The sequence below is a fragment of the Tasmannia lanceolata genome, unplaced genomic scaffold, assembly GCF_043159265.1.
Source record: "Tasmannia lanceolata isolate RefF3 unplaced genomic scaffold, GAP_Taslan_0.1 ptg000015l, whole genome shotgun sequence".
Lineage (NCBI taxonomy): Eukaryota > Viridiplantae > Streptophyta > Magnoliopsida > Canellales > Winteraceae > Tasmannia > Tasmannia lanceolata.
In genome coordinates, this window is record NW_027518692.1 from 2653398 (window position 1) to 2680272 (window position 26875).

Sequence of the window (26875 nt, forward strand, 5' to 3'; positions counted from 1 at the left end):
ATGAAAATTTTGTACGAGATAAAATATTACTTGATTTGATACATTGGATTTCATCCAAAGTTTCAAAATTTCGGCCGAAATTTCAGTTTCAGTGAGGACCAAAACGTATTTCGAAACTGAAATTTGAAACCCTGGTGCTGATATCACTTGCCCTTTTTAATGTACTTGTATGTTTATCTTACTATTTGGGAATTTTATTATTTTCCAAGTTATTTTGCTATGTCAATTTCTCGATTTTTTAAATTCTAAATTCCTATTTTCGGAACAGTTCAAGAGCCTTTTTTCTCTTTGTCAGCTTGCTTCAGCCATCCGTGAAGGACAACCACTTTGGAGGACATCTTACATTTTTTGGCCAATATTCAACTTATTTGTAGGTACTTTTCTTCGGTTTCCCATATCGTAGTGCCCCTTGCTTGTATTGCTCAAAGAAAGACTTAAAACTTGTTCGACCGAGTCAACTGGGTTAGTCCATGCTCAGTCACCGAGTCCTTGATTTCTTTTGCTGTTTTTGTGCCTCTGACCGTGTCTTTTTGTTGGCCAAAGACCAGAATGCCGAGTTGTTGGGTTTCTTATGGGCGTTCAGCTCTATCACAGCCAAAACACTAGTGGCTTGCACACATAAGCTCCAACTGTTAAATGTCTTCGTTTAAAAATCCGGTCCAGCGAAGAGCAAAGACAATTAAAAAGCCTTCGCAGGTGCGAAACTGACAGAAGAAACAACTGAAAAGGATTTTATTTGATAAGAGCATCCATGTACATTGCCGAAGTATATAAAAAGTTTCCCAATTTCCAGTTACAAATATTTAAGAGAGGTATCCGTCTACTAATCGATGAATGGATGGATGATACATACAATGTTACTAGAGAAAACATATCAAACAGAGGTTGCCTTTCCATTGCTGCTTCCAGAGGTTCAGTTTTGGCATGGAACTATGACATAAAAACTAGTCTGAAGCTCCAAACCTTGGTCTAATTATGATATCAAAACCAGAAGCAGCACAACAACACATGTGGTCAAAACCATGGCATAGGGTGTGGACGAATAACCTCGAGCTCGAATATCCTGTAGTATTAAAAAAGAAAATATCAGAAGCAATGGATCCATGAAAATACCAAAGGGAGGTATTCTAATCAGTGTCAGTTAGGGAACAGATAATAACTAACACGACATAATGGGTGCTACTATGTTTAAGCTCAATAGTTAATGGAAGCTCTGTAGTTTAGCTCCCATGCTAGCTCACTTTGGAAGCAAAATTCTCCTTGTTTCCCAAATTAAGCTGAAGCACGCTTCCAAATTAAGGGCCTTTTTGGACGCTGCCAAAATTGATGCTTGGTTAAACCATGCTAGAAAAATAACTACTATGGAAGCCATCACGCTTGAAAAACTGACCAAATAATCGCTGTGAGTTATAATAAGAAACAAGAAATTGAACGCCCGAAATAAAAGCAGATTTGCAATGGCTTTTGTAGTTTGTTTCACATAAATTGTTACTATCACAGTATTAGTGAGATTCAGGTGGTTCTAGCCATTTTTTGTGATACTTTCAAATCCATTTTATTGTCAATCCACAAAATAAAAAATTCAGGGCCAATCGGAACCATTAACTATTTTGAATTCATGAATGGTAGAGAAGAGACACGAGGTATAAATAATGCAGATGATATGTAGAAAGGGGGGACTGGATCAATAAAATCAACTACTAGGTAAACCAGATCTCTAACAGGCACTGGACACATACAAGCAATCCACAATAGTGAGACGCACCATCAGGTCTTTGGAGTGGGACAAAAAAGATAATGGCATGCTTCCTTTTCTTTTCTGATTGGGAGGTCGATAGGGTTTTGATACTCACTAATCTTTTGGAAGAGCAATACATTGGAAAGGCTGGGAAAGACGAGGGTTTGGATCTTGAACTCATCCAGTAAAGTCGTTCTACCTCCACATCGCTTCTTCCCCTCTCCATCGCAGCTATCCAGAGTTTTGTGTACCAACCCCTCCTGGAGTCTACGCTTTTGGTTGGACAGCTTTACAGGACAAAATTCAGATAGTTGACCAGCTCCGTCGCTGCCACATGCTCATCATAGATCACTGTGCCCACTGTGTGGAGGCGGGTGAATCTGCGGACCACATGCCCATCCACTATAAGTATGCTAGGTCTGTGTTGGCTAAAATTCTTGACAGGTGTGGAAACTCTTGGGTCTTTTCAGCCCATCTTGCCAATCTCCTTCACTCCTGGTTCTTCGCTCCCTGGCCCAAGCAGGGCACGATTCTTTGGAAGATTGTCGTTTTGGCCACAATTTGGGTTCTGGAAAGAACATAACACTTGTACCTTCAAGAATGTAGTCAGAAGTGCCTCACTTTCTTTCTCAAGGATTTGCTAATTGCCGCTTCTCATCTCTTTGGCTAGGATGCTTCTGAGTTTCAAGTTGTATTCAGATATACTCTATAGATATCAGACAATGTTGGAGGGAGATTTGCACGAGCAAGGAGCCTGAGGTGGTGTCGCCCCTAGATGGAACCCCCGACCCAAGATGGCTGAAGTTAAACTTTGACGGATCTAGTTTCGACAACCCAGGCCCCATAAATATTGGAGGCCTTCTTAGAGAAAACTCTGGCTCAACCGATACGGACATTCTATAACCCTATTAGATTCAAGGACTCTAACGAGGCAGAAGTGAGGGATGTTCTTCAGGGTATCAGATTCATGAATAGTCAAGGTTTGAGCAATATCATAGTGGAAGGTGACTCGCGTATCATAATAAGGTGGCTAGACGGGAGACTGCCTCATCCTTGGAGGTTCTCTGAGATGATAGACAAGATATTGGATAGAGTGGAGGGCTATCCGGTTCATTTTCAGTGCCACACGGAGGTTGGTTAACAGAGAGGTGGACCGCCTTGCTCGAGCTGGTGTTGATCATCAAGCGCTCTAGATATTTGATTTCCTTCCTCCATGTTCGTGGTTGTTTGTTTTTCCTCTTCTATATCTTTCTAGCTCACTTTGCTCCCATGTCGTCCTCTATCTTGGGTCCTCTTTTAATTAATAAAATTCTACTATTTCAAAAAAAAATAAAATGCATCCTTCTATTCTTTTTTATTCAGCAAGAGTAACATGCATCTGTCATTACAAAATATTTGTTCAGAAAAACCTGACTAAAACAAGTCATGGGAAAGGAAGAAGACTAAAACAAGTCATGAGATAGGCATAGTGTCTTCAGAAAGACTATCAAAAAGGAGTGATGCCTTCTAAAGGTATAGAATTTCTCAAGACTATCTTGTGCCTCTGCAGATTGGAGGGTGTGGATGACAAATCCCACTGGCATCTTTACCATCCGCTTTCTTTTCTTTTTCCTTTTCTTTTTGGTGTGTGTGTGGTGGTGATGGTTTTTTTTTTTTTTTTTGGGGGGCGGGGGGGGGGGGGGGGGGGGGCGCTTCCAAAATGCCATGTTAGTGGCACGTAACTTTTTTCCTCCACTCTCAAATACCTAGTTAGTCGGGTAGACAGGATTTTAATGAAAAGACTTCCTCTAAAACCCCGCTCTTTGTTAAAACGTCCATCCCAAAATCCTCTCTCACGAGGTGGAACATGGAAACGCTTGAATAATCGCCCTCCCACCTTCAACCCTACATTACTCTCTTGCCAACAGCACACGAGCAACCAACCCCCCACCCCCCGCTGTACCCTCTCTTTCCTGCTCATCCCACCTTGGCTGTTCATTTTCTTTTTTATTTTTCTCGGATAACCATTCTTGGCATTTCATCTCTGTTGAGCTATGTTCTATGGCCGCTAAACCAGATGCGGAACCCAACCAAGTTTGGCTCTTCCTTCCTCAATCTCTACGCCATTTTTTATGTTTTTTCTTCCTCTTAACAGGGGAGTTCGAATCTCAGCCATTTTTCGTGTGTTGCTCCCCTTTTCTCACCAATATCTGAATAGACAACAAATGAAGAAAAATCCCAAAAAAAACGAAAGCGTTTCAAAGCATCCTCCAATCCTGAAAATGAATAAAAGCCCCATATAAGATGGTTGCTTTCATGCCTTTGCTGGAACAGAGGAAACACGGCTCTCCTAAACTCGTATGCTCACGAGCTTGGAACCCATCACCCCAACGCTTTTCCATCACCTAAACCCATCTGAAAATTACCCCATGGAAATCATTTTTATCTGTTCACTCAAGAAAACAGGCCTTCTGAACTCTTGAGCTCATTTTTTTCTTCATTTCCAGGAAAATGGAAAATGAAGGCTTTACAAAAATTACAGAAGTATATTTTTGTATATGTTTTGGACCTTGACCAGTGATTGAATTTTTCTGATTTTTTATTTATTTCTTGGATTTTCTGCTACAGCTTGTTGCATAATACCAATGAATTTGTTATCTGATCACATTTTTTGCAGCCGAAAATTACAAGTTGAATATAACTAGTCAAATGTGAGAGTCAGAACCACAGAAATGCAGATCCAAAATCGAGAAGGTGAGCTGAAACTGACAAGTAGCTAAAAACTTAATGTTCATATAATCCTTGGCATTTCCTTATTGGACTGCTTTTTGTCCAAACACATTGACCCGAACCTGAAAACTTATATCTAGCTTTTAGTTATAATCTGAGGAAACAATTTACATCACAAAGCTTCTTTATATTCTGACCTATTTTTACTGGTTCGTCTTTCAGGTTTATCCAAGCAACATTGCAAGTTTGGATTTCTTTTCCAGTGACATGGAGAATTGAACCATTATAACTGTTTGATCACCGAAAATTGGAGTTCCTTGTAATTTTCTGACAAACTTCACTGATATAGTGACACTGATGTTGTTTTCTACTGTAACAGTATAAGCACTGCAATTGATCTGGTGGGCCAACTTATGGAAATGTTGTGCTCATCCAATCTATTATTTTCATTATAAGGATGCTTGAGATCATCGCTTGAGATCATGGGATGAATGTGCTTTTCTAGGCCAGCATATTGAAGGGCCCGTCTAAGTGTGATGAAGTAGCACAAGATCTACCAAACTATTTCCCTGACCCACTTAACATCCATTCATTATTGTTTGCCAGTGATCATGCTTCACATGATCATTTTTCTTCAAGATGTTTGTCGCAAAAGGTATTTCTGAAATTCAATGTAAGGCCCTAGATGGCAACCAAAGAGCGGGGTGAATTGGGTTTCAAAAACTTTTGCCCTTGTTAAATCCAACTTAGAAAACAAGAACAAATAAAGCAATCACAACCACATCAGAAGCTAAAAATACCAAGCACACAAGAAAGATAAAGAGAGTCAAGGAAAAAGTTCATCGGAGATTTTTAAGTGGTTCGTTTAAGGATCCACACCAAGGCCTACTCCACTCCACCGAGAACTTCGATGGCTTCACTAACCCGATTCCCTCGACGGAGGGGAATCAACCCAATTACAATCGATATCGCTCCGCGTCTCAGACTCGCTCCAGAGAAGGCTCCGTGTCTCCTACACTCGCCCAAATACAATGTTCAAAATGAAAGAAAACAAAGAAATGCTTTCACAAGGCTTAAAACAATCTCCAACAAAGATATACAACAAGGCCTATGCTCAAATCTTCACTTTAAGCTCGAAGAGGCACAAAGAGGTCAAATTTACTCCAAGGATGTTCCAATGAGTTTCAGAGTGTTCAATCCATGCTAAAACAAGTGTTTTATCATGTGTGTAGAACACAAAGAAATGCCTTCACAAGGCTTACAAGTTACAACTTCACTTTAAGCTCTAAGAGGCAAAAAGAGGTCAAATTTACTCCAAGGATGTTCCAATGAGTTTAGGAGTGTTCAATCCAAGCTAAAACAAGTGTTACATATATATATATATATATATATATATATATATATATATATATATATAGTGTTAAGGCAAATATTGCCGTTGGAGGGCATTTTGGTCATTTTTCATGCCTAAAAGAAACTAGCTGTTACAAGCTCCAACGATCATATTCACCCCACCAGACGTCTGCAATGGACCACAATGCAAAAAACCATTCTGATGTCAACCAGATGATTGACCATCATCTGGTCCATCATCTAGTTCGTCATTTGAGGTCTGATTTCATCCTAACTTCTTTATCATTTTAGGTATTTTGTGAAAACTCTAAGCAAACATATTGGGACCTATTTAGGGTGTCTTTGGTGACTCTAAAAACCCTAAGAGAAGATTTTATAAGACTTGAAAGACACTTGATCTTCTCTTGTCTTCAACTCTTAAAGTCTTCATTGCTCTTCATGGATCAATACTTTATTCCTTTGGCTTAACATAGTTTCCATTGTTGGTGCAAACCTTCTTCTTGCTTTCCTTTGGCTTCTCATAATCTTCATCAAAGGTTCAAGCCATGATTTATGCCATTTCCTTGACTTTGGTGTTTGAATTGCTTGAATCTCCAATACATGCACTTAAAACATCAAACACATCAAAATAACAACACAAATCATCTTGTGTTTGGAATCATCAAAACATAGAAGATTGCTAAGGTGGAAACCTTTGGGCTTACAATCTCCGCTTTTTTATGATGACAACATTCAAGGTGATTGCCAACATATAAGCTCATATCCAAAACTTCTCCCTGAACATACCTGAGCTTACCCCGTAAACAAAATTCGTCCCCCTCATAAGTGAGGGGCGTTTTGTCTTGAGGAATAAAATTGGATCAGGTCTTCTTTAAGAAAGCCTATAAATACAGCTTTTAGGAGTTTTTTTGGAGCTTTTTTTTTTGAAAGATGACATATTTTCATTGATACTACAATACTTACAATGGGGACCAGGAGTCCCACCTGGCAATACATAGCATCAAATAAAACTGGCAGGGCATACCCTGAGCCAGAAATACTAAAGAAAAACTAGACACTTTCTTTCTGAATCATATCATATGCAATTCGTTCACTCCTCACAAAAAGATGCTTACCCTGACCATGCCGAGTCAACTGCCCTACATTACAGTCATTTCAACCTACATCCGTCGTCTTCCTCCACCTACATCCACCAAAATTTCAGAAAATTTTGTCAAGGCCATTGCGGTTCTACACCAAGCCAACCCCGCCAACCCCGACTAAGATGAGCATTTTCCAAGTTCATCCAGAAGACTTTGAAGGTGGGAAATCGGCAAACCCATGACAACCGCATTCGGATTTCTTTCCAAAAATCCAAGACTTGTTCGAGTCTCAATTTCTTCCTCCAGATAAGAAATAGCCATCTCCCTCGAAAGTCCCATAATCTCTCCGCCGACTCCTATCTTCTGGTAATTCTCCAGAGATCTCATGAAATGGGGGATCATTGGTGGAGGCTATCCTTCCGTCATAAGTCATTCTTCTCATCCTGTGAAGAATTATTTCCAGCACCATGATCTCCATGAACAACTTCCTCTTGCGGCCCCCTTGGCATGAAGATGATTCCTGCTGCAAGGGATATTGTTCTTCCATCTTTACTTGCTTAGATATGGAGGATACCCATAAAACCTTGCAAATTCCAATCAGTTCATGCTATAAGTTATGTCACCGCCATAAGACCACTGACCTGAAACCAGGTGTCCCATCCCGAAATCCTTTTGCAGTTACAACTAATTATTAATTTTGGCGTGCCATCCCATCCGAGGGAACCTTCTCACCTTCCCAAGGTGAGGGTTGCAATTGCATGGGTCAGAGATTTGAAGATCGCTTACACATTTTCCAAAATAGAAGTCCCCAGCCCATCCCACCTTTGACCCAAAAACTAAGGAAGAAATTTATCACTAACCCAACCTTGGACCCAACCCCCTATCCGGCTCCCGGGTATAGACCCAAGACTAGGGGAAACCATCCAGGGTCCAAAGCTACTAAATTAGCTGTAGATGGGACCTCACCTACTAGATTTGGAAAAAGATTTTAGGAGCTTCAACAGTCTGTTGTTTATCTTCCTTGATCTTGATTTCGAGGCCAAGGTATTCTCCAATATTTTCATAAAGGTACTTCCTTGAGATCTTGGCCCCTTGGCCAAAGGATTTGAACCAACATAAGCACCGCCAGGGGCTCGATAGTCAAAGCTTTTCCTGGCTCTTAGGTGCAGGCCAACTGGCTTGGTATTCGTGTAGGGAGCATTGAACGAAGCAATTTTCCAACTAGGGGTAGGGTATCTAGGTTTAGGTATCTCGGGACTTACCGACGGATTTTGAAGCCAAGTCATATGAGCTTTCTTGGGCACGCCGACCTGAAGATTTGATTGGGTAAATTTAAATTTTGAATTCCCTACGGGGCTCAACAGCTCGCCAAGCAAACACCCCTTACTCGCCGGAGATCGTTTCGCCAGCGAACAAGAACCCAATCCAGGGATAGCTGGAATGGGGATTTCCTTCGAAAGCTCAACCCCAATGGTCTAGGTCTCATCTAAAACTTTGAGCTTAATGCAAGAACTAAGTGCCAGCGGGGAGCTACAATTTTGGCCGAGACATAGCTCATGCAATTCTGAAGGTTGCCTTCCATCTTGGTTTCTACAACCTTACCAAAAAGGCCCCCTAGCGCCTCCACCTTTGAAACAGCCCAGGCGGGCAGTGGGATACCGGAAAAGTGAACCCAAAAAGCCTCCTCTCCCTGAATGAATTCATTTTTCCATGATGAGAGGGGGAGTAAATGATTGTCCAAGGCCTCAGATCCCTTAGGAAGGATCAGTAATGCTTGAGACTGTTTCAAACATAAAGAGAACTTCATCCGTCGCCAATATAGAGGGGCAATGCAAAGATGGTGTAAGCCCAATGGTTCCCACCTTGGCAATCTTCTATGTTTTGATGATTCCAAACACAAGTTGATTTGTGTTGTATTTCTAATGTGTTTGATGTTGAAATGCATGTGTTGGAGATTGAAGTTATCAAACACCAAACTCAAGGAAAATGGCATGGATCGTGGCATGAACTAAATGAAGAAGATCATTTGAAGCCAAAGGAAGCTTGGATCGAGGCCTAGAAGCTTAATTGGAAAGAATTTGGAATGCCCAAGCTTGGAAGATCCAAGAAGTGAAGTTGACTTGAAGCCTTGAAGTTCAAGCGAAGATTGAAGTGCTTTTCAAGTCTTTTTAGAATGTATTCTCCTCTCCTTTGTTTTTAGAGATGTTAAAGGCACTTAACAATGTTTTGAAATGTACTTGAAAATCTATTTGAAAACTTACAAAAAATGTATTTGAAAACTTAGGATTAAAGTCGACCATGGCCCAAGACCCTGATTTTTTATAAGTAAAAATGGAATTTAATAAAGGGCCGGTCGACCGGGGTGTCCCGGGCGACCGCGGAAGCCGTGCTGGAAATCTAGCACTTGGCTTTCAATAGCGGGCCGGTCGACCGGGGAGTCCCGGGCGACCGCGGATATGTTTCTGTTCCGACAGAAACAATTCAGCATGGTTAGGGCGGACGACCGGCAAGGCTTGGTCGACCGCGATAGTGCTTTGAGCTTAAATTTTAACCAAACAGGGAGACCTCGCCGGGTGACCGCCACTGGCTCGGTCGACCGCGACTGTTTGAAATTTGAAAATAAAAAAGAGCGCCCGATAGGGGCGGGCGACCGCTGTGGCTCAGTCGACTGCGCCGGTCTGGCAAAAGAGCCGTTGGGGCTTGCGGGGCTTGACTTTTTCAACCTAGTTTATTACGGTTTTACCCCCAAACGGTCATATTTTCAAATGGGTTTATATATACACTATCCAAACCTTTCAAAAGCATCTCTTTGCAATAACTTGAAGATCCAAAAAGAGAAAATCAACCTTGTTTTATTGTTACGACTTCTCCTTCCTCTAAATGGGATTTAATCTTTCTCCAATGTTCAAAAGCTTGTAGAGATAGGTTTTAATGATGTATATATAGTGTATTTGAAAATATGATCCTTTGGGGTAAAACTGTAAATAAACGGCTTGAAAAAGTCAAGCAGAAAACGCCCCAACGGCTAGTTTGCTTGACCGCGGCGGTCAACCAAGCTACAGGCTTTTGAAGGTATAGGTGTTGTCGCCTCTGCCATGGTTTTAAATTTCGGCCGAAACGAAACAAAATGGCCGAAATATTTCAGTTTCGGCCACGGCCAAAACGAAATTTACATGAAGTCGTTTCTTTACAAGATTTTGGTGAAATTTCGCCGAAATTTGTTTGAAATTTTATTTTTAGCCTTTTTTACAAAATTTCCACTGAAATTTTAAAAAAAGTCCACCAAAATTTATGAAATTTCCACTGAAATCGCCGAAATTTTAGACATTTCAGTCGAAATTTTAAAAAAATGAAATCATTATCATATTTTTTACATGATTTCGGCCGAAACTGAAATATTTCGGTTTCGGTGGTGGCGAAAACATTTTTTACAAGATCATTGACATGTCGGGATCAACTAGGTTTCGACCGTACCAATTCAGTAAACAACTCCTTTAACTCTTGAATCGATAAAAACTTGATGTGTTGATCATGGTCACACCCAAGTTCACTCTACATTACCTTGGGAACATTTTTGCGCATATACAAGTTTTTTAGACAACTAGACGTCTATAAATAGAAATTTTTGAAGCAAGCAACGGCTTCAAAGCTCCTATTAGTCAGGCGCACTAGGCTCTTACATTTTTTCAGCTGGCTTCAAAGCCTTGGTGGATGACCCTACAGTTTTACTATGAAGCAAAATCATAGCCTACCAAACAAAATTGGCTGCGACTTTAAGGACCCTTCCTTTTTTCAGCTGGCTTCAAAGCCTTGGTGGATGACCCTACAGTTTTACTATGAAGCAAAATCATAGCCTACCAAACAAAATTGGCTGCGACTTTAAGGACCCTTCCTTTTTGTAGGATGATCAAAGGATGAACTAATATTTCGTTCTAATACCAAATCTGATGGAAGAAACATTAGGGACAAAAAGGATATGTGAACATTAGGGTTTTGGATCCTGAAATATGTTATTGGACTGGAAAAAAATGTTTCTACTAGGTTTAGAATAGTTTTGGAGGTGTGCGTATACCAGAAAGCCACATTCATATGCCGGAAAGATGCAAGCGTATATTGGAAAGTGGGAGACGTATGCTGAGAAGGTGGCGACACGGGTTTGAGGCAATATTAAGGGGCACATGGTTTAAAGTTAGATGGGATGGGTAAAAATGAAAAGAAAATAGAATTTTGAGGTTTTAAGCATAGTAAAAGAATATTTCCAGTTCCCAAGCATATTATTTTGTCAAAGAAACCAAGAAAAGAAGAGAGAAAATAAGTGATATATAGATTGCAAATAGTGAAGAAATAAGATACTTATCTCAAGGCATCCCACTAAGAGTTTTCCTAGGTAGCTTTCTAAAGAAGCTTATTGTGCTCGAATCACACTAGCAATCCTGAGGCTTCACAGTAAGGGAATCCTAGCCATCACACTAGATGGAAGAGCAAGGCATCACACCTTGGCAAGGAGTAGACATCACATCCACACAAGAGAAGAACCTTGAAAATCTTTATGATTCATATTTCCATCATAGCATCCATCATCGTCATTAAAGAACAGTGTCATGAGGTTTACAATAGATAAGAAAAAGAAAGAGAACTAGAAAATTCTATAAACAAAAACCTAGCACTTTTCGACTGGAATACGCTCTAATGATTTAAAAACTCACTTCCCACTTATATTTTCCATAATACACCCCCTATTTAAAACACTCATACCTCAAAGAACTTGAGTGATTTTGATGGGAAAAGACTCCAATACCCGCTATGACTTAAGAACACTTAAATAACACTCTAAAAATTAAATAAAATGCTTTTAACACTAACGAAGGACCCCAACTTCTCAACTCCTTGATTCTTCACGTCATCTTGGATGGTCCACCATCATTCTCCCCTCATTAGAAGACTCGACCATGTCGAGTATAATTATCAGCTTTCATTGGTTGGAGTTTGTCAGCTTTGATCTTCGCGCCCGTCGGATACTATTGTTCTTTCCAACAGACTATGCATTTCCATCATAGTATGTCAAACAATTGTATCCTCTGATGAGCACAATTTCAATATAGTCTTCAAGATTTACAACCATTAGTATAACAAATGAAGTCATGTTTGCTTTCGCAATACCATCTACGTCCTTTGATACCAACTAAAGCACTCGCAGATTCTATTGAGCGAGTCTTCTTTTTCAGGCATGTTCAACAAAGATCGTCGCCATCTTTATCCTTGTGTAATGCGTATAAGGTATGTATTGTTGGAACCCGTTTTGTATGAAGATTGTGACTTTGGTCTATTGCTCTAATTTCATGCTCTCCGTAGAAGGTATCAACAATTATTGTTTCGTTACAAATTCCAGACTCTGCAACTAGTAGAGTGTCCAAGGCTGGAGGATGTGCATGAAAATCTTAGTGAATACGATCCACATGATTCACGTGGGATAACAACCTTTCAAATTTCGCATTTAAGCCTTCCAACAACTCAACTATTCGATCGAGACTACATCTAGACAACATGTTTCCACCCTGAGCTCTAATAGCAACCATCAGAATGCAGAAAAAGGCAAGCTTCTAGATGCGGTCATGCATATGAACTCAAGAAAAGAAAAGAAAGCAAAGGAACATCAAGATCCCCAAGAGTATATAAATAGTAAAATGAGAACAGAGCATCACCTCTTTGCAAAGAGAGAATTCATTTAGAGTGGTGGACAGAATGGTTTCAGAGCAGATTGGAGGTAATATGTGATGAGGAGAGGGGAGAAGAAATGAAAGAAACAGAAAAGTCATAGTAAAGAAATCAAGAATACGGAGAAACATAAAAAAAAAAGACGAAGATGCTCAGATGGCTTATATATTTCTAAAATTCCCATTCAGGAACTTTTCATCCAAATATTTGGAAATGAAATGGCACCATATCAATGAAACCACATGTCAGCCCTAGCTAATGAAGCAATGCTAGGCAAACATGAATCAGAATAAACCCAATAAATGACTCAGAGCAAACCAAGCTAACAAACCAGAGAGTACCAGACTCATGAAAAAGGAAGAATGTTTAAAGTGGTGTCTCCATTTCTTTTAGGCTAACAATCATAATATATATATATATATATATATATATATATATATATATATATATATATATATATAAAGTACCCAAAACAAACTTCATCTGAATATTTATAGAATTTCAAAGCTTGAAGAAGCAAACCACATAAAAAGAACTCTTCCCCAAAAACGAATTTTTAGCTCTAAGTCTATAGATAAGCATACTGAGAATAAGTGGCTATTCACACTGTATCTAATAAAAAATTTCCAACAGACCCCCATAGTGAAAGCAATGATCAAGTTCCTGATTATTTTCTGACTTGTTGTGGTCCTTAATAAAGATGCTTCTTGCATCTATGAAGCAAGATGTTGGCTGATGTTGGAAACCAAATTTCCTTGCATGAGTCATCACTAAAAGGAAGGAATTGAAGGAACAAGAAGCCACGAAATTGGTATTTCTCAACAGCTTTCCCCACAATTCATCAGAACATTAGAGAACATCAAATATGCCACAGGACACAGAAAATGACAGGTGCAAAGAAACCCTATACCTTCAGAGACGAAAGAGATGACGGTGCAGATGAGGACTTGAGTCCAGTAAATCCAATGTTGTAGGATATGCTCCCGTCGGCCTTGAACAGTCCAAAGTTCCTCTCGGAGCCTTCTCCTGGCTTCTGATCCTCATTGAACAAGGCAAAGATATACGCCTTTACAGTAATCTTTGGCCTGAATGGGGTCCCCTTCTTCTTTGCAAGACGTTTTCGTAGATTATGATTATAAATTCTTGCATTTTGAGCTGTCGCTCCTGCTTCGTCTGCATCCCCCTTAGAAGCCCAACCTGTCTCCGAAACATAGACATCCATTTTTCCGAAGCCAGATGCTTCCAAAGCAGCATAACAGGCATCTATCTCAGCATCAAACATGTTATCATAGTGAAGCTTAGTTTTCTCGTCATAAATACCAGAATTTGGTTGGAAAAGAGCATAATTAAGATCAATATTCCCAGGATCACTTTTATAGGACAAAAACGGGTAGGTGTTGATATAAAAGGGAGCACCCGTCTGTGCAAAGAACTCCAAGAGAGGCTTCATATACGGAACAACACTTTCTTTGAAAATACATGATGACGGAGGAAAGGAATTAGCGAACACGGCCTGTGAATGTGGTGTTGACACCTCAATCAAATCCTTTAACTTAAGCTTACTTATAACACTATAAACATTCTTGACGGCACCCAATAGAGCTGTGATTAGTTCTTCATCTGAACCTCCTAACACCTCATTTCCTACAGCAATTCCACGAATATTTGTATCTGGAAGAAAAGCCTGAACATTTTCTTTCACCCAGTTCATGGCATTATCTTCATTCATACTCATTTCTTTCAGATGGTCATTGCTAACTGAAACCACTAATTCAAGTCCAGATCCTTTAAATGCCTTGAGAACGCTGTGATCAGCATCATAAATCCTAACATTTTTTATTTTTGATGCTTTAAGAAGTGCCACGACACTTTCAGGCGAAGGAATATTATCAGCAATCCTGCCATAGTTTATTCCATAGGTTCCGGTAAATGCCTGCACTTTCACAAGACCTGCATAGTTAAAGAAATGGCTACATCAGATACAGTATGCTGGGAAAGTACCTACTGTTTCCTAAAAAACATAGGAAACACTTTTCTAAATTAGGATGTTGGATCACTATTTAATAGGAAGTCGAATCAGTTTTTTAGATTATATCTTTTCATTACATAAATATACACTAACTTTTATCAAAGTTGTGTGAATAGAATAGTAGAATCACCAACAATGTTCTATAAGCTTTGTTTCTTCTATAAATTTCTATAATGACTTGACCCTTTAATCATGGTTTAGATCTTCCATAATTTTATTTTGGGCTTAATGATAGGATGATGTTAGTTTGAATAAGAAATTAGTAAATTAGGATTACCGAAAAACTGAGCGGTGTGACAGTGTAGAAACAGCCCATAAATTTATCATCATTAGGCATACATTTAATGATTTTGTGAATATAATGCATGTAGCTTCATTTCTCATAATAAAAAATAACGCAAAAGTTAAAAAAGAAAAAAAAAAACACTTTTTGGACTGCATACCATATCCACTAATCTTATTTATGGTACATATGAATGAAACCTCAAGGAATTATCACATGAGGGGACTCATGGGAAATTTTGGTGAATTCCATAGAATATGGAAGTTTAACGCTGCTCAGAAATTGAAAATAATTAACACACTAAAAGTAGCAACGGATATACACCTACATGTTTCCTAAATATGGATATGGGAATCTGATACAGTAAGCTATTGGTATGCAGATCACCGAATCTCCAAAATCTTAGGATACCAGTATGGCAAGGATATGACATGCTTTTCTTGGGTAGGTGTATGGAACCCTAAACCTAGCATATTGGGGCATGTCTACACTGATATAGTTACAACTTACAATTGTCTAATCATTTGTTCCAATTTCAAAGTTTAGCCGATTGAATTATGACAGAAACTCCTAATATTAAATTAGTATAAGTGGGCATGGGGGTCAAATTGATAGTACTATAACATTCTATGATCTAAATAGAAATACAAATAAAATGATGGGCAGTTTTTTTTAATGGTAACAAATTGATATATAGTTCAAGTTACATTATATTAAATTTAGTTTCTATGAACAATATGGTGTTCCCTTAATTGCAAGTGAGGTTGTAGCGTAATAGATAGGGTCAGTACGCTACCAAAATGGACTATTGCTTAAGGTCACGAGTGGAACATAAATTGTTTGTGTTCTATAGACAATATGGTCCTACCTTAAGCCCAGGTGAGGTTGTAGCCTAATAGGTAGGATCAGACACTTACCAAATGGCCTATTGCTTAAGGCCACCAGTGGAACATAAATTGTTTTAGCATGTTACGCCTAAAACCATTGAGACTAAATTAAAGCATTAGTTCTATAAGTTCTGGGGAAAAACCATAGCAAAGTATTTGTTGCAGAGAGTCCTATGAGAGAATAGAAAGATCTGGCATGGATTCTATGAAGCAAGCCTTATCTGAGTTGTCACCTACAAAAAATGGATTAGGTACCCAGTGTGAATCCATTACCCTCTGCCGAGTATCCTTATCCGATACTCATATTCTACGAGTTTATCTAACTATCGCAGAATTACTCTGATACCTTTGTGCTCGAAACAAAGATGGCAATAATAAAACATACATCCGGTTTTGACAGAAGCAGGTTCTCACTGTGATCTGAGCCCAAGTGACCTCGAAAATCTCCTTTTTCAAAATGTTGATGGAGGTAGATAGACAATCTCAGCTTTCATTTGTAAAAGAATGATTCTAAATCACAGAATAATCAATGTCTCACTATAAAACCCACAGAAAAAAAAATTTATGACATGGACAAGAGAAAAGCATAAACCATCCAAATTTGAACACAGATGCTACCGGTTCCTCTTTTTTATCAGTAAAATAAGAGAACTCAGTAGGAACCTAAAAACATCTCAGGTGAAATCAGAAGAGGTCATTTGAAATTTTCGATAATTAGCAAAGAGTACTAAAAATTTCCAAATTGAGCAAGAGAGTTCAATCCAATGAGCATGTCAAAGAAAAAAAGTGGTTCTGTAATTGAATTTCAAACAAAAATAAACGAAAGCATTGTACTTAATAAAAACTTAGACAACATACCAAAGTAGTGTGAGATGAAACAAGAGAAGAACACTCACAGAAAATCTCAAAGGAGATACACCGTTGTTAGACCAGAATTCCAAGAAAATTTCTTAGACCTATCTAAGAGACTAAAACCAGTGTCAGAATAAAAGAATTGTGTACGCAAGTTCTAAATAGGAACCTGAACGCCTCAAAATAGTTTTGATGTGACAAGTGGTGAACGCTCTAATGATAATTTTGATACAGATTTATTATCCATATACTGATAATCCAACAAAATTGCTTTAAAGTGGAATATAATCCTAAGGCCCAAAATGAGAGAATCCTGCATAAAGGTCTAATAAAGAATAAAAGAAAGGCCACACTCCAATGAGAATTTTGATCCACATTGACCATCCTTCTACGAAAAATCCACCAAATTCCTATAGAAAAGACTGAGTCAAATCACATATTGCAACAATTTTCAGTCAGTCAAATGGACTTCCATTCAGTCAATCAAATATTCCATAAGCCCAATAAAATTGACACTAATTTCTACATATGAGCAATATAAAAGAGTTTGCAGGCTGACTCAAAGAAAGAAAAGAGAAGTAAGAACAATGGTCCTACGAATAATGATGAAAATGATGAGTGAAAATGACACATAAGGCCCCCTATGCAAGACAAAGCTATCCAACTTTCCGAAACAACTCTCCAAATTCAATGATGATAGAACAAGAGAAGATTACCCTATGAGCAGATTTGTGTGTCGACTTGACTGTTTGAGAAAGGTGTTGTTCTGAGGATCATATTCACTAGGGCGTATGATATTACCCACCTATAATTTCTTTCTTCCCAAGCGGAGCATCTTATATGATAAACATGCTCAGGTCTAGAAGAGACAGATGGACGAGTTTACTACTCGCCCTATTTGATGGTTGTTTCATGTACATAACAGATAGCGAGGTATCGGCTTCAGCCCCCATCGAGTAGTCTCTTCCTGGGACATGCTATACTGATAGTGATAGGTGGGAGAAGACATTCAGGGTAGTGAGCATTACACATGTTCGGTCTATCCCTTAAATTAACCGAGGGTGAGTCTGATTATGGTAGCGGACTTCACGTTTTCATTCATTTATTTCTATGGGTGTTGGGGGAAGTACATCCCCTACCCCACCCCCTTATCTAGCTGAGAAGCACCTTCCATCCACTTCCCCTTTTTCGTGTGACCAAAGGCCCCTTACATGATAGGAAAGCCATATTTTCAAACTTAACCAGCGAAACTCCCGTTTCAAGGTTGCATGCCCTAACCATAGAAGCACGAAGCGGGGGCGGGGCCCGGAGCGGTGGCGGGGGCGGGAGCGGGGGCGGGAGCGGGGGTGAGGAGGCAAGGGCGTCTATAAGAGTCTAAGGTTAGGAGCTCGTGGGAGAGTTAATGTAATATTTTCATCATATGTCTTTCAAAATTCAAGTACATAAGAAATAGTAATTTTTAACTATCTTATATAAAGCTTGGTTCAAGCATGGGTAACCCAGGCGCCTCCGGGATTGGTGGCCTCCTTAGAGATGAGGAGGGGGTGACAATTTGGGCCTTCTCAGGTCCGATCGGTTCTGCCGATTCTAATGAGGCAAAGATCAAAGCAGCATTGCAGGGCCTTAGATTCCTGGGGTCTCATGATTTATCTAAGGTCATTATTGAGGGTGACTCTTCAAATGCTATCGGATGGCTAAAGGATAGCAAGGTGTTCCCTTGGAGATTGGCCCGTTGGATTGATGAACTTAGGGATCGTATTGGTAGATTTAAGGTTTCCTTTATCCATGTTAGAAGGTCCGCGAATGTAGAAGCGGATAAACTCGCTAGGGACGGAGTACCGAGGCAAAACCTAAGTTATTTTGATTTTCTTCCTCCTTTTTTTTTTTTTTTTTTGAGAGGGTAAAAAGAGAATATATTAAGAGGCGAACCGAGCTGGTTCAAAACACATTACAGAAAAAGAGAGAAAAAGAAAATACAATATCAAGGAGGGAGATAATCAAACCGCTCCATGCTAGGCCTAAATACACCACCCCTTGCTAGGGAGTCAGCATCTGAATTAGTTGATCTCCTCACATGCCTAAAGGTTATAGACGAGTCAAGAACTAAATCATCAAGTTCCTCAAAGAAAGATAAAAAACGCCACGGAGGAGAAGCCGCACCCAGAAGCCAGAGAATAACATTAGAGGAGTCCCCTTCCACTATCACCTTATCAAACACAGAATGATCCAAAAACTTGATCCCACAATGAACTGCTCTCACTTCCGCTTCATTAGAGTCCGTCACTCCAATGGGGCCCGAGAAAGCCCAGAGAACATCCCTCTTGGAATCTATGCATAAACCCCCAATCCCTGCATAACCAGGATTGCCAAGAGAGGATCCATCGAAATTCAGCTTTAACATTCCCTCAGGAGGAGGGAACCAGGGTTGAATAATTTTGACTTTGCTAATCCCCTCCTTGTAAATAGTCTGCCAACCTTCCCAAAGATCATACGCTGAGACGAAATGAAACAGAGGAAGGCTTCTAGCCCAAGAAATAACCACTGAAATGATCTTGATCAGTAAGACGATTTTGCCACACCGTCAAATACTCGGCAATTTCTTTCCTTCCAAATGAACCACCATGAAGCCACCAAACACATCTTCCACAGCGACTTACCCTTTCTTTTCCAGGGGCACCATTCCCAACTTTTAATAAAATCTGATATGGTGTTAGGGAGAGCTCAAGATACCCCAAAGCGAGATAGAATAAAACCCCATAAATCTCGAGCAAACTTACAGTGAATGAATAGATGATCAATGGATTCGCCCTCCGAAAAACATAAAGGACAATGGTTGACCAAAATCATCCCTCTCTTCAGCAAAAAATCTATTGTCTGGATACGACCACAACATACTGCCCACGCAAAAAAAGAAACCCTCGGCGGGCAAGAAAACTTCCAGATCGAAGCAAAAGGAGACTCAACCTCGCTACACACCAAATGATGATAGAAGGATTTAACAGAGAAAAAACCGGATGAACACCAAAACCATACACGGGAATCAACCCCTCCCCTCTTAATATAACACCCTTCAATCAAGGCCATCAACTCAAGGACTGAATTCAGCTCTCTATCAAAAAAGTTTCTTCTGAACAGCGGCTTCCAAACCACTACCGAGTTCACCCTCTCAAAGCAATCCGCCACCCATCCCACCTTTTGAGAAGACACCAGATACAGATCAGGGAATAATGCCCTAAGAGGAACTGCCGAACACCACGGATCTGACCAGAAGCGGATTCTATCCCCAACATAAACCTTAAAGCGAATACTTTTGGAGAATAGAACCTCAACCTTCAAAATATCCCGCCAAACAGTTAGACCCTTGAACTTAAAATTATCCGCAGTACACCAATTCCCCTCCCTCAAACCATATTTGCTCCCTAATACTTTTACCCATAAGGCAGAAGGTTCTGACCCAAACCGCCACAGCCACTTTCCCAACAAAGCCGTGTTAAAGCCTTTTATTCACCGAATTCCTAACCCTCCATTTTTTAGAGGGAGGCACACAGAACTCCATTTAACCAAGGGAATGCCACCAGAGGAATGAGAGCCACCCCACAAAAACCTCCTTTGGATCTGTTCAATTCTAATAACTACACTCACAGGGCATTTGAACAAAGAGAGAAAATAAATCGGAATGTTTGATAAAACTGCTTTGATGAGAACTAACCGCCCTCCTTTAGATATCAAATTACGTTTCCAGGAGTCAAGACGCATCTCCACTCTATGAATGATTGGATTCCAAAATAGTTTATTCGGTCTTCCCACCCCCAAAGGAAGGCCAAGATAAGAAGCAGGCAAAGAATTCAAAGAGCACCCCAGGATCCTTGCAAAAACAGAAGCTTCGGAAGAAGGAACATTTATAACATATAACCCTGACTTCGAGAAATTAGATCTTTAGCCCGAGACCATCTCATAACACCTTAAGACAGCTTTAAGATTCAATATCTGAGAAAACACTGGGGCACAGAATAGCAACGTATCATCTGCGAATTGAAGGAGCGAAACCTCCACTTTATTACTTCCAATTAAGAACCCTTCAAAAAGACTCAACTTGCTACCTTTTCTCAAAAGCCGGCTAAGAGATTCCGCAACAATCACAAAGAGAAAGGGGGATAGAGGATCCCCTTGCCTCAACCCCCTAGATGATTTGAAAAAACCTTTGGAAGAGCCATTAATGAGAACTGAGAACCAAGCAGAAGATAAACAAGATCTGATCCAACCTCTCCACCGAGAACCAAAACCCATTTTTCCTAGACTATAGTCCAGAGACTCCCACTCAACCCAATCATAAGCCTTTTCCATATCAAGTTTACACAAGACCCCTCCTTGACCGCTTCGCCTGTAGGCATCAATAGCTTCGTTTGCAATGAGAGAACAATCCAGAATTTGTCTTTTATTAACAAAAGCGCCTTGACTATCTGATATTATTGAAGGAAGAACTAATTTGAGGCGATCCGCCAAAACTTTTGCCAATACTTTATATAAACAACCGACTAAGCTTATCGGACGAAATTCCGACACCTTTGAAGCCCCCTCTACCTTTGGTATTAGGGTAATGAAGGTTGCCCCAGTACCTTTGTCTAGAGCAAGCCCTTCAAAAAATTCTTGGAAAAATCTCATCAGGTCTGATTTAACAACTTCCCAACAAGCTTGGAAAAAAGCCAGACAGAATCCATCCGGACCAGGAGCTTTGTCTTTAGCCAAGGAGAATAAACCTTTCATGACTTCCTCCTCAGTAAAAGGGACTTCCAAGGTTGCGGCTTCCCCCAAACTTAAACTGTCAAACTCCACCTCTTGCGGTATAGAGCGAAGGATACCATCAGAAGAATACAGAGCCTTGAAAAAGCTAAGAATTTCTGCTGTAATCACCTCCTTGTTTGTAACTCTCTCCCTTGCCAAAACCAGAGATTCAATTCTGTTCCTTCTCCTATGAGCACTAGCCATAGCATGGAAGTAAGCAGTATTTTTATCGCCCTCTACAATCCACTTAACTCTAGATTTTTGACGCCAAGATATTTCTTCCTGAAGCAGCAAACTATTATGTTCTTGGCTGACCCTTCCCAACTCCTCCCAAACCTCTTTCGAAGCCAAACCACACTCCCCTAGAGCATTTAATTCTAACATACGATTCTCCAGCCATCGCTTCCGCCCATGATCTAGCAACTTTCTCTCCTTGACCCAAGCTTTCAATTTTGCCTTAACATATCTCAGTTTGTTACCAATAACTATGTCAGTTGGGCCTACCGAATGACAAGAAGACCACCACCCCCCTAATCTCTCCTCCATCTGGAAAGACTCCAACCAAGCAATCTCAAATCTAAAAGGAGATGGACCCCACGATTCCATTCTAGGATCTAATAGAATGGGACAGTGATCAGACACCAAATGAGGAAGCGCTTTTTGAGAAACCTCTGGAACAAGTTCCAACCACTTCCCAAAAATCAAGAATCTATCTAGCCTGCTTCTACTCTGCCCTCTGACCCAAGAGAAAGATGCACCACCCAAGGGAAGATCAACTAATTCATTATCTGCTATAAAATCAGAGAAAACCTTCATGTTATTAGTGACTCTATTACACCCTAACCTCTCTCCTACTTCCTTGATTTCATTGAAATCACCCCCAATACACCAGGGATGAGAACAACACTCTCTTACCTTAACCAATTCCTCCCAAAAAATGCCTTTTTCGGTTGTTGAAAAAGGACCATAGACTCCAGAGAAGAGCCATTCAGACTTATCCACCACATTTTGAAGAGAAACTGATAAGGAGAAATCTCCAGACCACACCTCCTTACGAGACCAACTAACATTATCCCAGGCTAACAGTAAACCTCCGGACGCCCCTTTAGAAGCTAAGAAAACAAAATCCCACTCTTTTTTAAAACCCATACTTCTAATATCCAGGCTACTAATGGAGGCCAATTTTGTTTCCTGAATGCAAACGACCTCTGGCTTCCAAACTTTTAGCAATTCTTTAACCTGTAATCTTTTCTCCTGGGACCCCAGACCATTTACATTCCAAGATAGAATCTTCATAATATCACTTAATTAGAAGACAACTTCCCCAGTCTAGCACCTGAAGATCTTCTTTTCTTCTTCGAGAGAAAGCTCTTCCCACTAGATCCCGAATCATAATTAATATTCGATTTAATCTAAGTAATTCCCTATCCATTCTTCTCGAAGTAGAATCAGCATACCCATTAGAGCAAGAATTCCTACCAACATCTCGATGTTCCGCTACCTGAATTTCAGCTCTATACACTTCCTCAGGACCCGCAAAAACCAACCCCAATTTCTTACTTATGCACAAGGTATGATCAACCATGAACTCATCCAGATCCTTTCGAAGGTTCAACACAGGGACCATCCCATAATTTCCACCAAGATGAGAGGACGCCATCAACAGAGAAGAAGATTTCACCTGACTGCAGAAACGTGAATGGAAATTAGGATTGACTCCCCCAGCAGAGATCATGACTAAGAATCGAAAAGGATACTCCCTATGAGAACTAAAAATACGATTCACCAACCCACACATACCACTAAGATCAATCAAACGATTCTTAGGGCCACAGAGCCAGGGAAAACAGAAACCTTTCTTAGTAATCAAAGAACAGGTTCGATCCACACCATCTTGCCCAAACAACACTTCACGCGAAGCCCATCGCACCAAATTAACACCGATGGACACAACAACAACCTCTAAACCCCCCTCCTCTTCCCGATCCTCTTCAAAAACCAGGCGAGCACTTATCCCACTCGCAAGGATCTTATCGTGAAAGCTTTCCTGAGACCGAGAATGGCTTAAGAAAGACGAAGAAAGAATTTCATGGTTAACACTGCCAAAGACATCGATATGGGGATTTTCTCCAGGGGAGCAAAAAGACATCTCCCTCTCATTACAAGTAGGGTGATACCGATTAGAACTAACCCCAGAAAATAAAGCATTGGGCGACTGACAACCAAGGCCCAAATCATCTTCCGAGAAAGCCCAACGCAAAGGCCCAGAGGAAAAGTCTGGAGGAGACAAAAATATCTGAGATTTTTCAGGCCCACTCACTTGATCGCCAAAAATTAAAGAGGGCTCTTTTATCAAAGCATCAGATGAAGAGACATTGGGAAAGACCAATTTATGGCTTCTTCGCGGGGAGAGAGCATATATGATGTCTTCAAAACTATTAATAAAAGAAGAAGCGGGCCCCACTCTAGAAGAGGTAGGACAGTCAAAGCCACACAAACTTCGCCACCTGAGTGAGATACCACTCTAGAAGAGGTAGGACTCTTCTCCCTATTTTCTTTTTCTGTTTTCTGCTGACTATTTCGGTCAGCCTTGTATCTTCTTTCTTCATCAATGATATCTTAGCCATTCAAAAAAAAAAAACTATCTTATATAATGTTTCAAAATTTAAGTACATCAAAAGTAGTAATTTCTAATTTCCTCATGCCTTCTGAAGATTTGCCTCCGTGCTTGGTCCAATGAAGTTTTTGAAGTTTGAACAATTGGAGGAGTTTAATGCAAGTAAGTTGGTGAGGGGGTTACAAATGGAGTAATAGGAGCGGGTTGGGAGGGGTTTCCATCTCTTCAGGACCGCTCTCCCTGGAAGTTCCTTCGTAAGGAGCGCCGAATTGAGGTTCTGAGACCGGAGAGGCACCCAGGGAAGATTCCTGCTTCTAGGCCCTAACGCCTAGTGGAGAGCTCAAGATCTTTTGCACAGATGAATAAGTAGGGGGACCAGCCCCGATCAAGCAGCCACTACAGGCAGTTGTCCATCCCTACCACATTATTCCACCCGACCAAGCGCTCTTGCGCCGAAGATGAACGGGGCTAAGCGATCTGCCGAATCTATGGGATGTAAAAATGCATTGGTAGGAGAGAGTTCGGCTTAGATGGAAGCTCCCACGCGAAGCACGAGTCAAATAGTGTAACGACTACCTCACGAATTGGATTCGGCGATTCCCCCTTTTCCATTGAAGTAGGGAGGGCCTCCCCCCCCCCCCCCCCCAATTCCGACCTATTAATAGGAATTTGACCGATGCTAAAGATAGCTCGCTTGCTAAGCCACCTACTGGAGAAGCTAGTTGTCAGAAGAGTACTCCTTCCACTCGGCACCGTCGGATCACTAAGGCCAACTTTCGTCCCTGCTGTATCGGGGGGGTGTCTTGCAGTCAAGCTCCCTTCTGCCTTTGCACTCAAGGGCCAATCGAAGGAGTCAAAGTAGTGGCTGCGGCGAGTCGAGGCACTTCTTCGACGGTCCCCGTCCGCCCGGCTTGCCGGCCCATGAATTCTTCAGAACGGGCTGGCAAGCGGGCTAGACAGAATGGGCGGGCTGATTTATGGCATCGTCGTTTAGGTCATTTATCCAATAAATGTTTGAGCTTTCATTCAGATATTGTGCCTAATATTTTTATTTCGGATATTGAGCCCGAGTAAACCTTTGCACGCCTCCGTTACCTTTTGGGAGGCCTATGCCCCATAGAAACTGTCTACCTGAGACTGTCCCTTGGCCCGTAGGTCTTGACACAAAGTTAGAATTCTAGCTCTTCCAGAGTGGTATCTCACTTATGGCTCGGGCCCCCCCGCAAGGAGGCCTCCTATATTAAAATTCCAAGATACAGCATGCCAAAAGCTAGAATTGTTTTAAGCAACAGAATGTGAGTACGTATTGGAAAGAATATCAATCACAACCTAGAACCATAACTTCAAAAAGGAAGCAAGATCTACACATAACTCAGCATATTACTGAATTTTCTGAATCCATACAATGAGAACAAGAGAAGGCTCTGTTTGGATTACAAGAAAAACATTTTTGATTTGGGATTTATTTTTTTTTCCATGATTTAGAGGGTGATTATGGTTAATTTCGACATACATTAACATAAATTGCATGCCCCTCTAAATAAAATTTGAATAGGATTGCTCCAATTATCTTTTTCGTGCCTAGAAAAGCTAGGAAATTTTAGAAATATTTTTCCTTTCCAAACTTTTCCACCAAATCCTTGCCATCTAAATAGGGCCTAAAGATAATTTAAAGCGAGGGCAGAACTAAAAGGAAGCAAAATTAATGAGCCCAAATAAATTTTTAAAAAAAAGAAATTTGATTCCGCTAAAAAAGCAGATTTCCAATCCTCTGCATTAAAAAATCCAAGAAAATACACTAACCACAACTCAAAAAGTAGAGAATCGTGCATTAAAAAGGCAGTCCATAATTCTAAAAAGTTCAATTAAATCAATGACTTTCCACAATCGTACTTGAAAGAAGAATGGGAGTAGAATAGAGAAAAGAGGATCCCGTGTGCTACCCTATATTGATCGTCCAAACAAATTCAAAAAAATTAAAGCAGAATAGAAAAACGTACCGTTGATAGAGAAAAGGATGAAGAGGAGGAGAAAAGAGGATATCTCCATTGAAAATAAGAAGAAGAAGCGAGGGGAATTGAATCGAGGATTTAATTGATAGGCATGCCTTAGAAAGATTCCAAACAATAAAAGAGAGGGAAAGCAAGCAAGTAAAATAACAAGTGATATCCAAAAAGAAAGGTAGATGAAATTGATTCTCTTTAGTGTGTTGGAAAGTAGGTGGTTTTTGCCTTTTCTTCCATCAGCTTCTTCTTCTACTGCTGCTTTTGCTCTCTTTCCTGAAACCCGACTTCGTTTCCCGTAATGGAAAAGAAAGAGGAGAAAGTATTGGGAGTGGAAACGCCAGAGCTGAGGGCGGAGGGAGAAGATCCGAGGCCGCCCGCTCTCTCTTCCACGCCACTGAGGGGTTTAGGGTTTTTGACTTTTCAGATTTTTTTTAAATTCGTCCGGTCGGGACTCAGGACTTGCTTTCCTTTTTCTTTTTCTTAGAATGGTAACCTGGGATATATTTGTTGGGCTGAAATCCGCACCCGTGTCTTTTGACAGTGGCACCACTCACTTTGTGTGTAACGGTGCATGGTAGTCCGGATATCAGTTGAAAGTAGTAGGATTCTTCGTCTAAAAGCAAACAAAAAGGAAGGAATCATCAAATCGAATCGTTCTTCCTTTGTGCTTTCGTAGTCGTCCAATGATATGAATTCTAAGGGGATTTGCTAGCGTCCATCGCAGAGGGCATTTCGTGGGCGGACCGTTGCATGTGAGAGCAGTCACCTCATGAATGAAGACAAAATTTATTGAAAGGTGAGCCCGTGTGGCCGCTCTCACAT

General features: G+C 40.4%; 1 protein-coding gene across 2 annotated transcripts; it reads right to left on the minus strand.

Moving 5' to 3' along the window:
• Positions 1-705: 705 nt before the first annotated feature.
• LOC143846190 (glucan endo-1,3-beta-glucosidase 11-like) lies at positions 706-26619 on the minus strand. 2 transcript variants are annotated; one of them, XM_077354611.1, is made up of 3 exons: positions 26048-26619; positions 13508-14547; positions 706-1063 (listed from the first exon to the last, which is right to left on the minus strand). In XM_077354611.1, exons 1-3 carry the CDS (start codon positions 26094-26096, stop codon positions 974-976), a joined length of 1179 nt encoding a protein of 392 aa, XP_077210726.1. In that variant the 5' UTR covers positions 26097-26619; the 3' UTR covers positions 706-973. The 2 variants fall into 2 exon arrangements, with proteins under 2 accessions (XP_077210726.1, XP_077210727.1); XM_077354612.1 differs by having other exon boundaries at positions 26279-26455.
• Between the last annotated feature and the right edge of the window lie 256 nt (positions 26620-26875).

Coding starts and splice junctions, on each gene's coding strand:
- LOC143846190 (XM_077354611.1), bottom strand. CDS start 26,096: ATGGAGATATCCTCTTTTCTCCTCCTCTTCATCCTTTTCTCTATCAAC. Junction 14,548..26,047: donor CATCCTTTTCTCTATCAACG/GTACGTTTTTCT, acceptor TTAACTATGCAG/GTCTTGTGAAAGTGCAGGCA. Junction 1,064..13,507: donor CATCTCTTTCGTCTCTGAAG/GTATAGGGTTTC, acceptor TTAATACTACAG/GATATTCGAGCTCGAGGTTA.